General features: G+C 39.4%; 1 protein-coding gene across 1 annotated transcript; it reads right to left on the reverse strand.

Moving 5' to 3' along the window:
- On the reverse strand, positions 1–16,074 carry capn9 (calpain 9). The gene is made up of 20 exons (XM_044189522.1): positions 15,751–16,074; positions 14,522–14,591; positions 14,309–14,427; positions 13,013–13,146; positions 11,639–11,807; positions 11,454–11,537; positions 10,985–11,070; positions 10,007–10,084; positions 7,911–8,071; positions 7,561–7,718; positions 5,666–5,874; positions 5,157–5,193; positions 4,988–5,068; positions 4,328–4,385; positions 2,456–2,520; positions 2,184–2,252; positions 1,897–1,975; positions 844–960; positions 622–680; positions 1–328 (listed from the first exon to the last, which is right to left on the reverse strand). Exons 1-20 carry the CDS (start codon positions 15,955–15,957, stop codon positions 302–304), a joined length of 2,067 nt encoding a protein of 688 aa, XP_044045457.1. The 5' UTR covers positions 15,958–16,074; the 3' UTR covers positions 1–301.
- Between the last annotated feature and the right edge of the window lie 1,491 nt (positions 16,075–17,565).

Genomic DNA, 17,565 nt, shown 5'->3' on the forward strand with positions numbered 1-17,565 from the left:
TGAAAAGCCAGACGTTTAATTCAAAATGTATTTCCATTCATGCAGAGAACAGAGAAAATAAAACAATGTTTTGTCCAAAAGCACAAGTCAGTAAACTTTAACATCTGCTCCCACCGTTCCAATACTTCAGCGCAGAAAGTTATCTCACATTATTTGCTCAAAAAAGCAGATAGATTTTGAGAATTTGAAACATCATAAAGAAAATGCGTGCATGCACCATTACGGCCCGAGTATTCAACACACTGCGCTCCGGGACTGTGTTTTGTTCTTCCCGTGGCTTCTGTTTGCTTCCAGCTTCTGCTCAGACATTCATGGACAGCATCAGGAACTGTAAAGGTAAAGAGAAAATAAAGTGTAGTTAAAGCAATTAAATCAAGTCATCAATACATCACAAGCTAAGTTAAGTACCAAAAGTAACAAAAGAGTTTCCCCTCGGGGATCAATAAAGTATTTCTGATTCTGATTCAGATTCTGTACTGAGACAAAAAGAAGCAAAATAAAGCTTGTGATCAGAAAGACAATCACAGGATCTGGATAAATCCCACCCATCTGGTACACCAGGTGCGATAAAACAAACACTTCAGAGGTCTTTGCTGAGATTAAAGGATTTTAAGGTTTTACCTGCATGATGTTCATGTTCACACGTCCCTTGTTGGATTTATCCATCGCCTGGAAAACTCCTGGTTCAGATAAAGAGTTCCAGTCAGCACAAAGTGGCAAATAACTTTCTTAAAGCTGATTTTAACACCAGTGAATCTTCACTGTGATCAATTTGAGGCTTTAATGCGGTTATTGTAAATCTAGTGGAGGATTTTATTTTGACATATTCCTTTTTTTACGTACTGAACATGTTCTCCAGACGGACGATGCAGGTGAGGTAGTCGTCGAAGTCGATGTCGTAGTTCTCGTCAGCAAACCTCAAGCCGATCAGCTGCAGGAGCCTGTTGTTCAGCTGCATGCCTGCATGGGAGCAGATTTACACCCAAAACACTGAATCATTCCCGTAAATGAATAACTATTACTACTATCGCTAATACAGCCACTATTAATACTAGAACAAATAGTACTTTTACTCATTTTACTATAAATAATAATAAAAGGAAATTGAACTGCTCTGTGATGTAAATCCTGTGAAACAAACATATATTGACACTGTAATATAATGTAGTATATTTAGAAACACATATTGAATATTTGAATGGACTACACATTGATTTTACAGTACATGCAAATATACTGTCATTTTTTTGTGTTGTTAAATGTTGAATATATGGAAAATAGGTTTTACAGTATATTTTAACATGGCAATAATTGCTGTATTCTATAATATACTATAATTATAATACTAAGTATGCAGTATTTCACAAATGAATATATCACATATACAGTATTCTATAATGTACAATAATGAGTATACATTACATTATTGTCTTCAAGAAAACTCCTTGCAAACAAACATTTCATTTGAAAAGAAAAAACTTAACTCAAGGTCTGCTTACTGGCTTTTTCCAGCTCTTTCAACTGCATCTCATGGTCTTCCTTAGTGGATAGAGTTTACTCTTTTGTTATGGTGACACAGTTGAGCAAACTCTGTCCACTAAGGAAGACTGCGAGATGTTTTTTGAAAGCTGTGGAAAAAGCTAGTAAGTGAACCTCGAGTACATTCTTTTTGTCAAATTGAATATATTGCATTGTGAAATCTATACACAATGTGTTAAATTAATGTCAGTATATTAAAACTCCATATCTGTGTGAATGTATTAAAATCTGAAAAGAGTCCAATAATAAATAATAAAGGGGAAAAAATGACAATTTCAAACGAAATGAAAATATTAAAGTAAATAAAGTGTGTTCATATTCTGCACAAAGTTTAAACAGCAGTCAGTCGACTCTCACCTGCGGCTTTGAGAGCACTGCGAAGCTCGTAGGACGACATCTTCCCTGAGCGGTCGCTGTCGAAGGACAAGAAGAGCATCTGCAACAACACAAGTTCACCTTTAACAGCCTGAAACACAAAGAACCGCACTCCCAAAACCTCCACCACCAGAGCTGATTTACAGCAGTAAATAAAGGAAAGCAAGCAAATGTACTCAAGTACTGTACTTAAGTACAATTTTGAGGTACTTGTACTTTACTTAAGTATTTAAATTTTCTGCTACTTCTGCTCATAAATCAACACGTACAATCCACTTCTTCATCTTTTCCCAGAAGACCTTAAACTCTTGGAACTCCAGCTTCCCTGTGTTGTCCACCTGGTTTACCGTCAAGGAAAAAACTTTTAAAAAGCACTGTGGTAATCAGCTTATCCATTATTTTAAAACCATCCCTCTAATCTCCAGCCTTAGTTGTTGTGTTATTTTTACAGGATTAACTCGGTGAACAGAGAACAACTGATGCAGCCATCACGCCGTAAATGTGTGTTAGTCACAAGTCAGTCAGTGATGTGGAAGGATACATCCATCAGGTTGATAATACTGTGGCAGGTGTTGAGACTCAGGCCGTCAAATTTGATCTCTTTTCCTGAAGACAAAATAGACAAAACAGTGGAACATCATTCAACAAAATAATGCAATAATGTTGCATGATAACTCTCAAGATATTTAGGTTGTTTTTTTTTCATTTGCATGAAATGATAAAACATAGAAAGAAATGTTAAGAAAATGCAGTACATATTGTACATGTAAGATTAAAGGTGCCACATGCAGTATTTTGGCATCAAAGATTGCTGCACATATCATTTTGACACATTAGCATATTAGACCATAAATTAGAGGACTACTGTTCCTTTTACATGATGAACCAAATGGTTGCATTTGGAGGGAAACCTGCTGGATTGCTTTACAGCGTTTTTGGCTCATTACATCTTAAAAACAATGTCTGCTTGTGACCCCTAATCAACCAACCAAAGAGCAATTTTTTTCCCTTCTCAGACTGTTTAAAGGATCTTTAGATATGTGAAAAAGGTGGAAGACATTATTTCACAAGAAAAATATAATAGAAAATATAATATTGTGTGACAGAAATACTGTATATACAGCATATATTTTCTTTCTTTCTTATCCCTTTAATCTGGTAATCATCTGGACATTTCATGGGATCATTTGAGGGTAGCGACACCCAGGTTGGGAACCACTGCTTTACAGTACAAAACAGAAAGAGGGCGCTGTTCTTCCAGAGTAAACTGAGTTTAAGCTTGCAGAAGGTGTTTTTCTATTTTAGGAGGCAGCTTCTCTGGTTTGCATGTAAAGCAATATTTCAACATTTTTGGGGAAATACGCTCTCTGACGTAGAGTTAGATAAGAAGATTGATACCACTCTCATATCTGTCCATTGAATATAAGGCTATAGCCAGCAGCCAGTTAGCTTAGCATGTAACATAAAGACTGGAAACAGGGGGAAACAGTTTGCCTGACTGTCCAAAAGTAACCAAATCTGCCAACCAGCACCGCTAAAATTCACTAATTAATGTTTTACATCTGGTCTGTTTACGAAAATTTGGCATTTTACAGGGGTTATGAGCCAAACTATTTCTTGGCTAGGAGTATTGACTTTCTGGAGTCTCCACTGGTTGTGAAGAAATAGTCAAGTAACCCTGGTAGGTAAGCAAATTTTGTTACCTTCGGACAGAGCCAGGCCAGCTGTTTCCAGTCTTTGTGCTAAGCTAAGCTAAAAGGCTGCTGGCTGCTTCATATTTAACATATTTGACAGATATGAGACTGGGATCAATCTAACTCTCCGCCAGAAAGTGAATAAGCAAATTTCCCAAAGTGTTGAACTTTTGCTTTAAAGATGGAATATAACTGGTCAACAAGTTCAAGTTTAATTGTAAAGCACAATCTCATAAACAGACCTGCTGCACCCAACACTAGAAGTTCAGTGTTTTCTCTGTTTAACTGCAGGACGTTTCATAACATTCAGAGATTGATGTCTTTAAGGCAGTTGCACAATAAATATAAAGTGATCATGTTTTCAGGAGATAGTAATAGATGGAGGCACATGATTCGCTGTGGCGACCTCTGAAAGGGAACAGCCGAAAGGAAAAGAAGAAGTAAATATAGACTTGTATATCATCTGTGTAGTTATAATAACAGATAAGATGATGATAGAGCCCGGTGGAAGCATTTAAATATCAAACAGAAGAGGACCAAGTATGCATCCTTGTGGGACTCCGTACAGCACGTCAAATTTACCAGTTGATGTTTGTGCTACGAATAGCATCTGTAAAAAGGTTTTACATAAAGAGGGTTTCCAAAAATCAAGCCAGAAAGAGAAAAAAGAAATTAAACTAAAGTGAATAAAGACATCAAAATACTTATAATTCACTTACGTCTGCTGAGAACGCCATTCAGCATCTGCTGAAGCTCTCTGACAGAGATAGCCTTGTCCTGGAGGCACACCAGGGATGAAAAGAAAACGTTGAAAAAAATTCATACATACTAATGCACAACACAGTAATTACCACAACATCTGCAGAACTGGGACGTCTACCAATCTGAGCTTTTTATTATAATATTTCCAACCCTAGTTTCAATGTGAAATATATGAAACTATCAATTTTACAGTGTTTATCCTTAAATTCCCATTCTTCTCTATAGTGAAAAAAATGTTTTGATCATTGTAAAATATTAAAGCTGCATTAACATACGTTTTTGGCCGCTTGGAGGCAGAATAACATCACAACATAACATCCCTGACATATTATCACCTTATAAAGTAACATATAAGCAAACAGGTGCTTATTTACACACCCAACAAACAGGATGCAACATTATCATTAATTCCGATTGGTGTTTGTGTCACCTGATGAATGTAAGTCCAATATTCACTCTCCTTTTATCTCTGTTTTTGGTCTCCCCCAACTCCAGAGACAAATATCTGTCTTTTTAGCTGCTAAATGCTCCACTATACTGTTTACTACTATTTAATGAAAGTTAAAGTAAATTAAATGTGGACTGATCTGGTGAAGGTGAAGCTGCTGTTTTCTTACATCACCCGCCAGCTGATCAAACAGCCTCCTCAGGCCTTTCTCCTCCTTTGTTTCCTCTTCTGGAAGGCTGGGAGCAGGCGGCTAGTGGAAACAACAGCATCAGTACAAGCAGACAAGCAGACAGGACTGGCTGATTGATTGATAATCAATTCTCGGGTGATCTACTTACATCTGGGAGGTCAGCATCAACATTGCTCCCCATCTCCCTGTGGAAGAGAACCACACATAAAAATTCAAAGAAAAGTCAGTGATTGCAGAAAATTTGTGCTGACATTTCATATTTTAAAATGTTTTTACAATTATTCAGTGTTACCCCAAGGATTACATTCTTATCAGACTGTAAAAGCCACTGAAACTGCATTCGGACCAACATCGGAGCACTTAAACTCTCTATTAAACCCGTACAGATGAAATTATTTTGGGGCTAATTTGATTGTGTGTTTGATGAAAGATTCTTCAAAAGAAATAAAATGTGGACAAAAAGGAGATAACTACTTTTGACTTTATTTCTCAAATTCAGTTTTGGTCTTGAAGTTTCTCAGTTTTTTTTTTTACTCTTTTAGGGTTCCTTATTTTAAATTCTCTTTGGGTTTTAAATAGAATTGACTTATTGTGTGCTGCCTGAGTTTTGTCCCTCCGTGTCCAAACTCAACCCAGAACCCAGAGCTGAACACTCACAGAGCTTCGGCCTTCTTCTCTGAGAAGATCCTGATGAGGAAGTCGGCCTCATGGTGGGGCTGGAAGGTGGTTGGGACCAGCAGGTATTTCCCAGGAGGCAGTGTGAAGCGCTCCGACACCTCCCGCATGTTGATGTAGGTCTTGCTGCGAGCCTTGGACGAGTGGTAGCGGAAGAAATCTTTCCCCAGGTGGTCATCGTCATCTGGAGCCTGAACAGACAGAGAGGACAGGACATTCATTCATCTCATCCTAACTAGACAAAATATTAAATAACACGTAAATCATGTAAAAAAAAAATATGACTAGTAAAAGCAGGGGAGTATGACGGAAGTACAAGATTGACAAAAGTAGGCAGATTGACAAAACAATGTGCCCTCAAGGTCCATTTAGTAGCCCTCTTGAAGCTTTGGATCAACAGATGGACTTTGCTCAGTTGTCATGGAATTGATGTTCAAATTTTTATTTTTCTGAGGATTTTAAAGACTTCTCGTCCATGTTAGCTTCTCATTCATCTATAAATCAAGTGATATGATTTGATCGAAAGCTCCAGAACAGCTACAAGCACATGGACCGTTGTTTTGTCAACTGCTGTTTCCAAGGTCAAGGCAAGGCAAGGCACGTTTATTTGTGTAGCACATTTCAACAACAAGGCAATTCAAAGTGCTATACATAAAACATAAAAACAACATAGGGCAATATAAAAAGACATTTAAAAACACTTAAAAAGAGTTAAATAGAAAATAAAAACAAAATAAAACAGGAGATTAAAAGTTACAGTGCAGTGTAAGAAATTAATCATTATTCGGTTTAATAAAAGGCAGCGGCAAACAGAAAAGTCTTCAGCCTTGATTTAAAAGAAGAGAGTTGCAGCAGACCTGCAGTTTTCTGGGAGTTTGTTCCAGATATGTGGTGAATATAAACTAAATGCTGCTTCGCCATGTTTAATTTTCTACAACAGAAATACAGATATGGTGAATAGATAATAACTATAGATGCATAAGACAAAATATGAATCATTTAAAAATATTTCTCTTTCATATAAATTGCTCTAATCCATCGATCAAATAAGTTGTTATCCATGGGTTTGAAGATTCTGCTTACAGGTGGTTTGAATCAAATCTTTCCTGTAGAGTTCAAACTGTTGTTGCAAATTGCTTCAAATAAAGTTTTTGATAAAGGTGTTCCACAATGATCAATATTAGGCCCCTTGCTATTTACTCTAAGATAATGCATCATTATTTTACAACTGCAAAGTCCAGTTTTATGCCGATGATACCATCTTATATGTAATGATTGATCTCAGACTTCCTGAAAAAAATATAGCTTAACTAACTACATAATATATACTTTTTTAGTCAAAAAATGTTGCATTTCTGTATTTCTTGATTGATCGACAGCATTGCAGCAAAAACAGTATTGAAAAACAGTATTGAATAGAAAAATTTAACCTAGCTGTTTTCACAGGCTCTCCTTTGAGGGTATAATTAACTTATGTTAATTAAGTTAATTAACATTAACTTATGTTAATTATACCCTTCCCATCTATTTCATGTGTACTTAAAATATGTCTATTCTTGGCACAACAATGTTCTTACAGCAAGTATAAAAAATTCTTGTACAGTACATTTATTTATTATACAGATTGTTATATTATTATCTTATATTTGAAATGAGTTAATTAGTTAAAGGAATAGAAATAGTTAAAGCCAACATGGAGTCCTGACCCAAAGTTTGAGAAACTCTGTTCTGATGAGTTGCCTCACTGTCAGGAAACACTTTAATGTAGATTTTAAACCATGTTGAAAGTTGCTTTATATGGAAAAAAGTGACACTATTAAAAGAAAAACACTTAAAGCAGGAGTGTGAGGCTCAAACATGTTTGGTTTCTTTCTGACCTCGTACACTGCGAAGCCGATGGTCTCCATGTCCAGGCCTTCCTTCCTCATCTTTCGTCTGTTCTTCTGCATCAGAGCGATCACTACGCTGCACACATCGTCATCGTCATCAGTGTCCTCCAGCTGCAGCTTGAATTGCGGGTTGGTCCAAAATGTGTCTGCGGATTGAAGATGCAAAGCTTTAGAGGGCAGTTTGGGTTTTAAACACCAACTGAAATAAGTCTCATTCTATCGTCTGCAATGTTGCCAGTACACCTAACTTGTTCACTGTGCAGTAAAGTGTTGGTGAATTTTTTCACTGTGTTGAGAAAGACGTTTCAATTTCAGATTCTCAGATCTGGCGGTCTTACCGATGAAGTTCCTGCAGCCTCCAGCGGTGGAGCCGCGGATCCAGTTTCCCTCAAACAGGCTGACCTCCCAGGCGCGCTTTGTGTTGTCAGTCAGGGAATCAGGGGTCATGTTGCAGATCTCCACCTTGTCGTAGTTCCTCTTGAAGTCCTGAAACTCCATCCTGGAGTCACAAACACGATCACTGTCATCTCCAAATACGGTGATTTCACAAGAGTTCAGCTTTGTCATATTTGTGCTCAAAACACAGAGTTTAATAATAAAGTAGTACAATGTTCAAAAGGCAACAGAATAAAGCAGATTTGAATGTGCTCATGAGGTCATTTTTAAAATGCATTTTGCAAACTTAGATAATTTATAGCCTCCTGCAGATTTGAAGTGAAGGTACACACACACAGATTTCTGGAGCACTGGATGGGCTCCAAATGGATTGCATAGAAATACTGATATATTTCCAACCTATTTAATTAACCTTTTGATATATCAAACAACCATCAGTTTAAGAAACCTCATGTGACCCCGTCTATATATCAATCAGCCTCACATGGGATACTGACCCTTAGTTTGAGAAACTCTGCTGCACAATCTCTTTGTTTTAATGAGTGTTTTAGCTCATTTAGAAAATGTAGCATTTGCCAAATCTTCTCTTACCCTTTTCACTTGTTATACTGGTAATTACATGCTTACTGAGCATTAAGCCCGTTTTAGTCGACATGTTCAGTTTATTTTACACTGCATTCTTTGCCTTATTATGTGTTAGTGCTGCTATTTTTGTGTTCAGTGGATATCCCACCTTCCTTTTCATGTCCATGTCCAACTAGCAATTTATTAGCTAGATGAGCATTAACAACGATGCATATACATATGAATCTTGCATTATACTGTATATATACACTGTGTAAACGTGTTCAGGAAGTGCTGATACAATGGTAATGGCACACCAGTCAATAGAAAGCAATAGAAAGCAATAGAAAGGCAGTTACAGGCATAAATAACCCACCGAAAAGAAAACACAACAACAAACAAACAAGTTAGCAAAAAGAAGCTGCTAGTCAACATAGGAATGACCATGAACACAAATAAACTGGGTTCGCCAGAAGAAATCAAAGTACATTAGGTGAAATGGTGAATGGTGAAAACGTTTAATCTCATCCAATCAAGAGCACTTTCCTGTTGGAAATCGATGCACAATACAGGGACGTAATCTACCGCTCAGGTGTGCACTGGCTTAGTCGTGGGATGGTTCAGGAGCAGTTCTGTATGCTGAGGTCTGGACTGAGCAACCCCGAGTGATTGGCAGACCTCACTTTTTTTGTTAATCTCACTGATCCGAACACATTGAACAAGAGCTTGTGAGGAAAAGAGGAGCTTGTGTTGCAAATGTATGCAAACATGAAATAATTTGCTGTGAAGATTCGACTTCTTGAACGGCAAAAGAGTGATGGCAGCGCTGCACACTTCCCAACTCTGAAGTTGGGAATTATCTCCAGTTTCCCAAATGCCAACGCTTCTGTGAAAATGGGGCAACATCACTAATCACAAAGTTTAACCAGCACTTTCAAGATTTCGCTGCCATTGAGACTGACTTCAGCCTGTTCTCAGACCATGGAAGGAGTTCAGAAGGACATGCAGTTGGAGCTTATTGAAATGCAATGTGGTGAGACTCTCCGAAGTCACCACCAGCAGCTCCCACTGAGCTCTACAGGGGTTCGGAAAAGTCCAGACTTCCACAGATCAGGCTCCATGCCGAAAGGATGCTCAGTAGATTTGGCTCTACGTACATATGTGACCAAACATTTTCACTTGGGACACTGAACAAGAGCAGACTGAGGTCCAAGATGTCTGACAGTCACCTCTGTGATGTACTTCGCACCTATAAGACTTACACCTGACCTGACAGCACTTCTTCATTCAAAGGCCCAGCATCACTGTTCCCATTAGGAGTGATATTTACTGGTGAGTGAAATTTAATAGTACACTACATCCCTGCATACATACAACATGTTTAATGTACAATCCTAATGCTAAAACAAAGTTGTATACAATTAAATAGATGTCTTAATCTTCAGTTTGGACCAGATCCATCAGGTGGACTCACCAGAATTCACCGTCGTCTGCTGAATTCTGCAGGATGCGATTCTTTTCCGCCTTGTCAACATAACTCCACTCTCTGGAACTGAAACGGACAAAACAATCGGTTACAACCTTAACACGCAGGAATCAGAGAGAAGCAACAGTGCCAATACTTTTTTTTTTAGGAAAAACACACCAACAAACATGTTGTTTTTACCGTACATCTGTTGTAAATCGCAAGTATTTTCAAGGGTTTCATATTATATAAACAGCGTAACAAGGAATTTTGGTGGTGCAATAAGGGACTCAGGGTGTCACAAATATAAAGATGATAAGTTATGTACTACGTTACATATTAGGATGTTATGATAACCTTACCCCTAATAATCTTACAGGTATCAAATTACTAATGAAGCTGCTCGAGTCAATTGGGGAAACAAGAGTGTTATTGTCTCCTCTTAAACCATTTATAAAACTACATATTGGCCAAGCCTGCACTGTAGTGCACCGCATGATAACTGTCTAAACGCCCACATTTAAACACTAAACAAAGTAACAGAAAAACAGAAATAAGACTTGTTTTGGGGGGTTGGTTTTTAGTTTATCTGATTACCCGTTTCAAGATGAAAACAGGGAAACACAGTCATTTGGCTTGTTGTTGTTTTTTGCCTACAAAACACGAAACAACTAAATTCTGATCTGCTTTTCCTTTTTTTTTTCTAGATTGAATGAAATTACTGAATGAACGGATGATACATCGACCCAAAAGAAGTACAGAGATGTAAAACGACTACAAAGTGACACAAAACAACACAAGGGGACGAAAAAAGGACAACAGAGAGATGACCAAAGAAGTCGTTTGTAGTTGTTCTGTCTCTCTCTCGGGGCTCCTATAAAGGAGGGATGGGGGGGTCTTGGTCTCATAATTTGACCTCGGGTACACTTTATATTTCTTTTCACATGTATTGTGTATTTTGAAAGTGGTATTCTCGTTTATGCTTACTCGTCACTCCAGGGACCATTCCACTCGACCTGACCCCAGGGGTTTCTGATTCGGATCAGCTGGACCGTCTGACCTCTGAAATTCACCTGAAAATCAGACAAATTTAATTTGCTTATTGTTACAGTAAGACTTTCTTACTTCATTGTTATTTCTATTATTACAAATTAAGTACAAATCTTTGGCCAGATCATAAAACTGGCTTGTTTTCACATTTTTACTCTGGCTTTGTTTGACTATATGCAGCTTAGATGTAATTTGTATTTAAAATTTTTTTTAAATGTGTATTTTTGTTTGTCATTGAATGTTTTCCACATGCCAACAAGAACTGTGCGTGATTTCAGCAGTCATTCAACTACATAAAGGTTTTCTGTCATTTTCCCTAATCATAATGAATCGGTCTGCAGTGCTGATACTGATTCCAGTCAGAAATACTTAAAACCAGATCTAAGCGATCTGTTCTGAGTCTCACCTCCTCCACGCCTGTGATGGAGTATGCATGTCCCTTCACCAGGCCGGTGGTCGTCTTGGCCTCAGACTCGGCAGAGCTGGTGATCTGGAGAAAACCGAAACACCCAGAGGTTTAAAACACGAGCGCTTGGCTGAAGCACGGAAGCAACAATAATGAAATGGTATAAGTAAGAACATTTTCTTTACATCAATAGAGCATCCCATCATGGAGCCTCTGTCCAGGGCCTTCTTCATGATCGAGAACAGGTCGTCTGGAGCACTCTTGGTTTCATATGCTTCCCCCACACCGCCGGTAAAGTCCTCCATGGCCTCCATTGTGCTGCCGCCCTTCAGGGACTCGTAGCTGCCGTGCAGTCTAAAACAACACGTCACAGTGGTTAACGTGTGATAAAGTCGAAAGCCAAACTTAAAGATTTACTTGTATTTAAACCATCAGAGTGGTTTGTAAAGCTGTCACATGTTAAGAATTTTAAGATGATGGTCTTGTTGTGGATATTCATGCTCCCCAGGGGTTAAACCCTGATCCCTTTGGTGACCCCCTGACCTTTCCTGTAGCGCCACTATCAGGCCAAATGTCAGCTTTTACACATTAACAACTAAGAGTGATAGCGGCTGCACTTGAGCACAGCAGCACTTTGAGCTAAATGCTAATGTCAGCATGCTAACATGCGCACAGTGATAATGCTAACACGCTGAAGTCTATGAGGTATAATGTTCACCATCTTACTTCAGTGTGTTAGCATGCTAACACTGGCTAATTAACACTAAACACAAAGTACAGCAGAGGCTGATGGGAATGTCATTAGTTTTGCAGGTTTTGGGTCATAACCTGAAGTAACAAACAAACAGCTGACGGCGCATAATGGAAGATTAATCGATCATCTAAGCGATCACAGGGACACGAATGTTTGCCCCGAAATTTTCCCAAAACTCCACGAAGAGAAGGAAAAAGTCAGGGGATCGCCACAATCCATGGACATTCACAGACACCACGAATGTCTGTACAAAATGTTATCTTACTATGTCCGACAGGTGTTGAGATACTTCTGTCTGGAACAAAGCGGTGGACCAAATGACCGACCAACAGACTTACATTGCCGTCCACAGAGCCACGTGGCTAGCGTGGCTAAAATCAAACTCTAATGTCAGGAGAACATTTGTGGCCCCCAGAGGATAAACCTTTTGCAATTTACGCACTCTGACCTTTCCTCAAGGGCCACCCTCAGGATAAACACAGCCATGACATTTCTGAGAACATTTGCGCTCCCCAGAGGAAGAACCCTATTCATTTTAATGGTCCTTTCATCGAGCTCCACTAAGAACTGCTAAGTCATGAGTTTGTTCTGTCCAAAACTTGATTATTGTGGGTGTAATGAACAGAACGGCGAGCAGAGCTTTACATTTTCAGTAACATTTAAGCAGATATGATAAAATTACAGAGGTACACTGTGATACGACTGTGATTTTGGAGGAAACAAAGATACAGTAGAGGATGAGTGAAGTGTTTTATGTTTATCATCTGTCGCCCAGGAGGTATAAAATGAAGTTAAGTGTCGTTACTTGGCGTAGGCTTTCTCCAGCAGGGCGCTCCAGAACTCGTCGTTGGAGGCGGAGTGAAGCATGATGAGTTTGTTTCTCACCGACGGCAGCCTGTCGTCCACCACGACGTCCAGCCATTTGTTGTGCTGCCAGAACTAAAAGAGCAACAGAGAATATTGTCACAAAACGCTTTGTTTCTGCGACGCTGTTCATCCTCTGCCTACAGCCCATTATTTGTCATGTGTATCAGACAGAAGCCGATTCTGTAAAAGACAAAAAGTAAACAAAAAAAAACGCCTTTTTGTGAATTTGTTATTTTGGCTCATTTGTGAGCAGAATCCAGCAAGCAAACATGCTCCTAAAAATACTTCTCTTAAGCCTTAATATCTCTATAACAGAAAAAAAAAATCAACACAAATTAGAAGAAATTGAATAAAGTATATAAAGTCTTTTATTTTTTTCAAATTGCCTTTATGTTTTGAGAATTTAGGCTTTAAACTATTTAAACAGTTCGGAGTTTTCACTGAACCTAACTTCCTGTTAGAGGAAGTGAAGCTTTGTTACTGCTTCATTCCTCAGCTGCAGTACAATACAGGTTTTTAATGTTTAATCTACAGACTGAAACTGGGTTCAGAACATGAATTCATCTTTATATTTTACTGACGTGTTTTCATTTATATTTAATGTGCAAATTCTATATGATTTAAACTGCTATAACTGCTCTGTTTAGTTTGTCTTATTTTCCTTATTTTGTTTGTGTTTACATGTGTTTATATTTTACCAATTCATATATATATATATATATATATATATACAGTGTAGCTACAAGATACTGTATATGTGTGCATATATACTGTATATATCATATTTTAGATTATTGTTCATTTGGGAGGGTGTCCACTGTGTGAGGCTACAGTTTCTTGACAACTCTTGTCACATCTGTTTTTACTATGTTTGTTAAAAGGGGGTTAATTTGATTTGTGCACCACCGCCTCTCGTCCAGCGCCAGCGGGGATGGACTCCAGCGCCTCGCAACCCTGCGAAGGATAATCGGGTAGAGCTGATGGATGGAGGGTTAATTTACTTTATTAAAGGAGATTTGACCACTAAATGTAAATGTACACTATAAACCTCAGACGTTACATAGTTATTGCCCTCCGGTCTGCATTAATCTGTGTGTCTTTCTCAGAGAATCGAGGCTGAAATGTCTGAAAAGGACCAGCACATGAGACTCATTCAAAAGGGACACATGTCAGCCAATAAGCCATCTCTGCTCAGATGCCTTATCAGTCTGCAGCCAATCAGCCGGCGGTGTACCTGGAAGTGAAAGATGCCGGCGTATCTGTGGTCAAAGTCCTGGTCGTGGGGGACGACTCGGGTCAGGGCGTCTTCTTTTAGGGTCAAGGATGCAATGGCTGCCAGGAGCCAGCAGTCTCCTGTGGTGACAAGCAGGTGCATCATGGGAAAATGAGTGAAATGTGTGCATACGAAAGACACAAAATGACTCATGCGGATAACTTGAGTACCAACCGAGCTCTCCTTGGCAAATGTCTGTCCTGTCTGCACCACCGACGATGAACTTTGGGTTGTCGCAGAGCTCCTGTAAAGACGGGGCGAGAAACAGCAAAAGAACAGGTTGGTTTATTTAAAAAAAACAAAAACAAATGACAGTTGAGAGGTGACACAGGTGCCTTTGATAGGTGTGTTCACATTCCAGGCATATTAATCAGCCTGAAATTGCAGTAACTGTAACACAGAAAACACACCACACAACAAATGCAGGCAGCTGAAGCATTTATTTTGAAGGAACGCCCAAGAGAGAAATGTGTAGTCATTGTAACGCACATGAGTGAGTAACTTTTCCCCAGTTTACTCTAGCCAGGGCAGTGCTGAAGGTATGTTAACAGGTAAATATGCTGGAAATGAGCTAAAAAAAAACAAGAGACAATGCTAAAAAAATACAAAACAAGCAAGGACATCACATAGCTTTAAAGAGTTCATGGAAAAAAATCAAGAAAGCTTCCACAAACGTCTTAATCTAAAGCTGATCAGCTAAAAACCGACCAAATCGAACCTCTGGGCATGACTTCTCACAACTGTGTTACTGCAGATAACACTGAGGCTTGTGGGGATAAAGTCTGCCCACAGAGCTCAGAGGAAACTGCCCCTGCACTTGACTCTATTTACACTGTTTTCTTGCAGAACTGGTTTTGCAGATACGGCCGGATAAATACTCAATTGCTCTTTTTTGTATTAAAAGCAATAAAAAAACCCAACCTCAAATAAACTTTCACTTTGTTAATTCAGTACCATAATATCAGTAATTATTGATTCTCTGTATTAACGCTGCCAACACTCATTCGGTCAACCGCCATAGACAGTTTATTGGTTTTCATTTATTCGGGTTGTGCTGAACCAGACTTTTCAGTGCCTATTAGTAATAGCAAATAGTACGATTAATTTTATCACTCCAAGCAACTAGAATATTAAAGCAAGTGTCACAAAACAGCCTGCATGAGTGTCAAAACCTCTCATCAGACGAACAGTTCACCTACAAACCACAACACTTCATTCATTCAACACTTCAGAAACTGAATCTAACAGATTTCAAGACCACTTCTGGCCTTAAGAGGACATACTGTGAGATGTTTGGACACTTCTTGAGCACAACTTGCTCAGTTGTCTGGATGCTGCTTTGACCAGAGCATCAGCCAAGCCCCCCTAAAACTTCAGATCTAAAATGTTATGTGCCTACATACCTTGGGCCTCTTCCATTGAATCTGGACAGGGACACTCTGGCTGAAGAAGAGCGAGGAGTCGGTGGCGGGGAAGTCTGGATCCTCAAACAGGACCCCCTTCTGCAAACATTCGTTCCTCAGCTGCTCAAACGACTTCCCGTCCGACTGTGTGTTCTCGGCCTTGATGGAGCCGGAGCCCCTGCCGGACAAAGTGGACTGGACAGGCATCTTCCTCGGGGAAGAACCTCAGTGAGTGGAGAAGGAGGACGCGGTGAGGTGGTGTGTGATGGAGTCAGCTGCTGTGTGTTTGATGCAGGGACAAGCCTGTCAGGTCGGTAGGGCAGGAAGGTAACACACCCTCCAGACAGAAACTGGTTTGTCCTCCCGTGGCGGTGAACCTCGCCCCTGCTGACTCTCTCTCTCACTCTCTTACCTCGCTCTCTCTCTCTCTCTCTCTTTGGGCTTGGCCTGCAGGAAACAGTAAGAATGCATTCCTGATGTCTAGAAGTGGTGTTCTCATTCAAATCTGCATCTCTAAATTGGAACTTTTCGGTGCACTCAAAGGACCACAGAAGTGTATTTGCTTATTTTAGCATATATTTGCCATAACTGGGAGGCACTGTTGCCTCACAGCAAGTGGTTCTGGGTTTGAACCTTTCTGTGTGGTGTTTGCATGTTTTCCAGATGCTCCACTTTCCTCCCACAGTCCAAAGACATGCAGGTCAGGTTGATTGGAGACTCTAAACTGCCTACATGTCATCCAGGGTGTACCTCACCTCTCGCTCAGTGTCAGCTGGGCAGCGGTGGAAGAAGTATTCAGATCTCTTACTTTAGTAATAGTAGCAACACCACACTGTAGAAGTACTCTGTTACTAGTTTACTTAAGTAAAAGTACAGACGTATTAGCAACAAAATGTACTTAAAGTCTCAGAGTAAAAGCAGCAGTAATAGGCAGCAGTATTTTTAGATTATTATTCCTGATGTATTAATATGTAAGCAGCATTTTAATGTTGTAGCTTGTCAAAGTTTGCTATTTTAACTAGTTTATATACTGTTGGGTAGTTATTCTGGGTAGCTTGCCAATGTTTGATTTTAAGAAGTCCTAGGTTTTCTGTGTAAAATCTTAATCTGAAAAGTAAATGTAGTTTCCCTCTAAAATGTAGCGGAGTAGAAGTATGAAGTTGCATAAGAAGGTAATACTCAAGTAAAGTACAAGTACCTCAAAATTGTACTTAAGTACAGTACTTGAGTAAATGTACTTGGTTACTGTCCACCACCGCAGCTGGGATCGGCTCAAAAGCAGAAGCGGGTCCAGCTAATGGATGGCTGGACCCCTTAATACAAACTAACGTCCACTGGAGACCTGTCGTCACAGCCTGCAGGTCTACGCGGGTTTTGAGGCGGCTCGAGCGAAACATGATTTGCCCTCATCAGACGAGTGTGATCTGAATCGTTTTTAGAGGCCTTAAGAAGTAAAACTTTAGTATTTCACAAGAAAATAGCAAAGATGAGAAGAAAATAAAAAAACATTTTCACACCACTGGATTCCTCTCGTGACCCCCAGGTTAGAAGCCAATGCCACAGTAATGTAAACTGTACATTTCTGCCAACCGTTTTCCAACGTATGCCAGATTGTTTGGCAAATTTTGTCCCTTTACTAGATATTTTGTGACAGCGGAGAGATGACACAAAATGAGAGGGAGACAGAGTCGAGGTGTGAGACTCGGTCTTCCGCCCTGCTTTCCTCTCCGTCAGCTACGACATCCACATTCCTGCTGCACAGTCGCTGGATTCCTTACATAGCTTAAGATGACTGTGTATTTTCACAGTTGTGCT

The sequence above is a fragment of the Siniperca chuatsi genome, linkage group LG3 (genome assembly GCF_020085105.1).
Source record: "Siniperca chuatsi isolate FFG_IHB_CAS linkage group LG3, ASM2008510v1, whole genome shotgun sequence".
NCBI lineage: Eukaryota > Metazoa > Chordata > Actinopteri > Centrarchiformes > Sinipercidae > Siniperca > Siniperca chuatsi.

Bases quoted from the DNA above. Each gene is read 5' to 3' on its own strand.
- capn9 (XM_044189522.1), bottom strand. From the start codon at position 15,957: ATGCCTGTCCAGTCCACTTTGTCCGGCAGGGGCTCCGGCTCCATCAAG. The intron at 10,085-10,984 runs GTAAGCATAAAC...TGTCCGTTTCAG, and splicing joins AATGGTCCCTGGAGTGACGA to TTCCAGAGAGTGGAGTTATG. The intron at 681-843 runs GTACGTAAAAAA...TATCTGAACCAG, and splicing joins CCGTCTGGAGAACATGTTCA to GAGTTTTCCAGGCGATGGAT.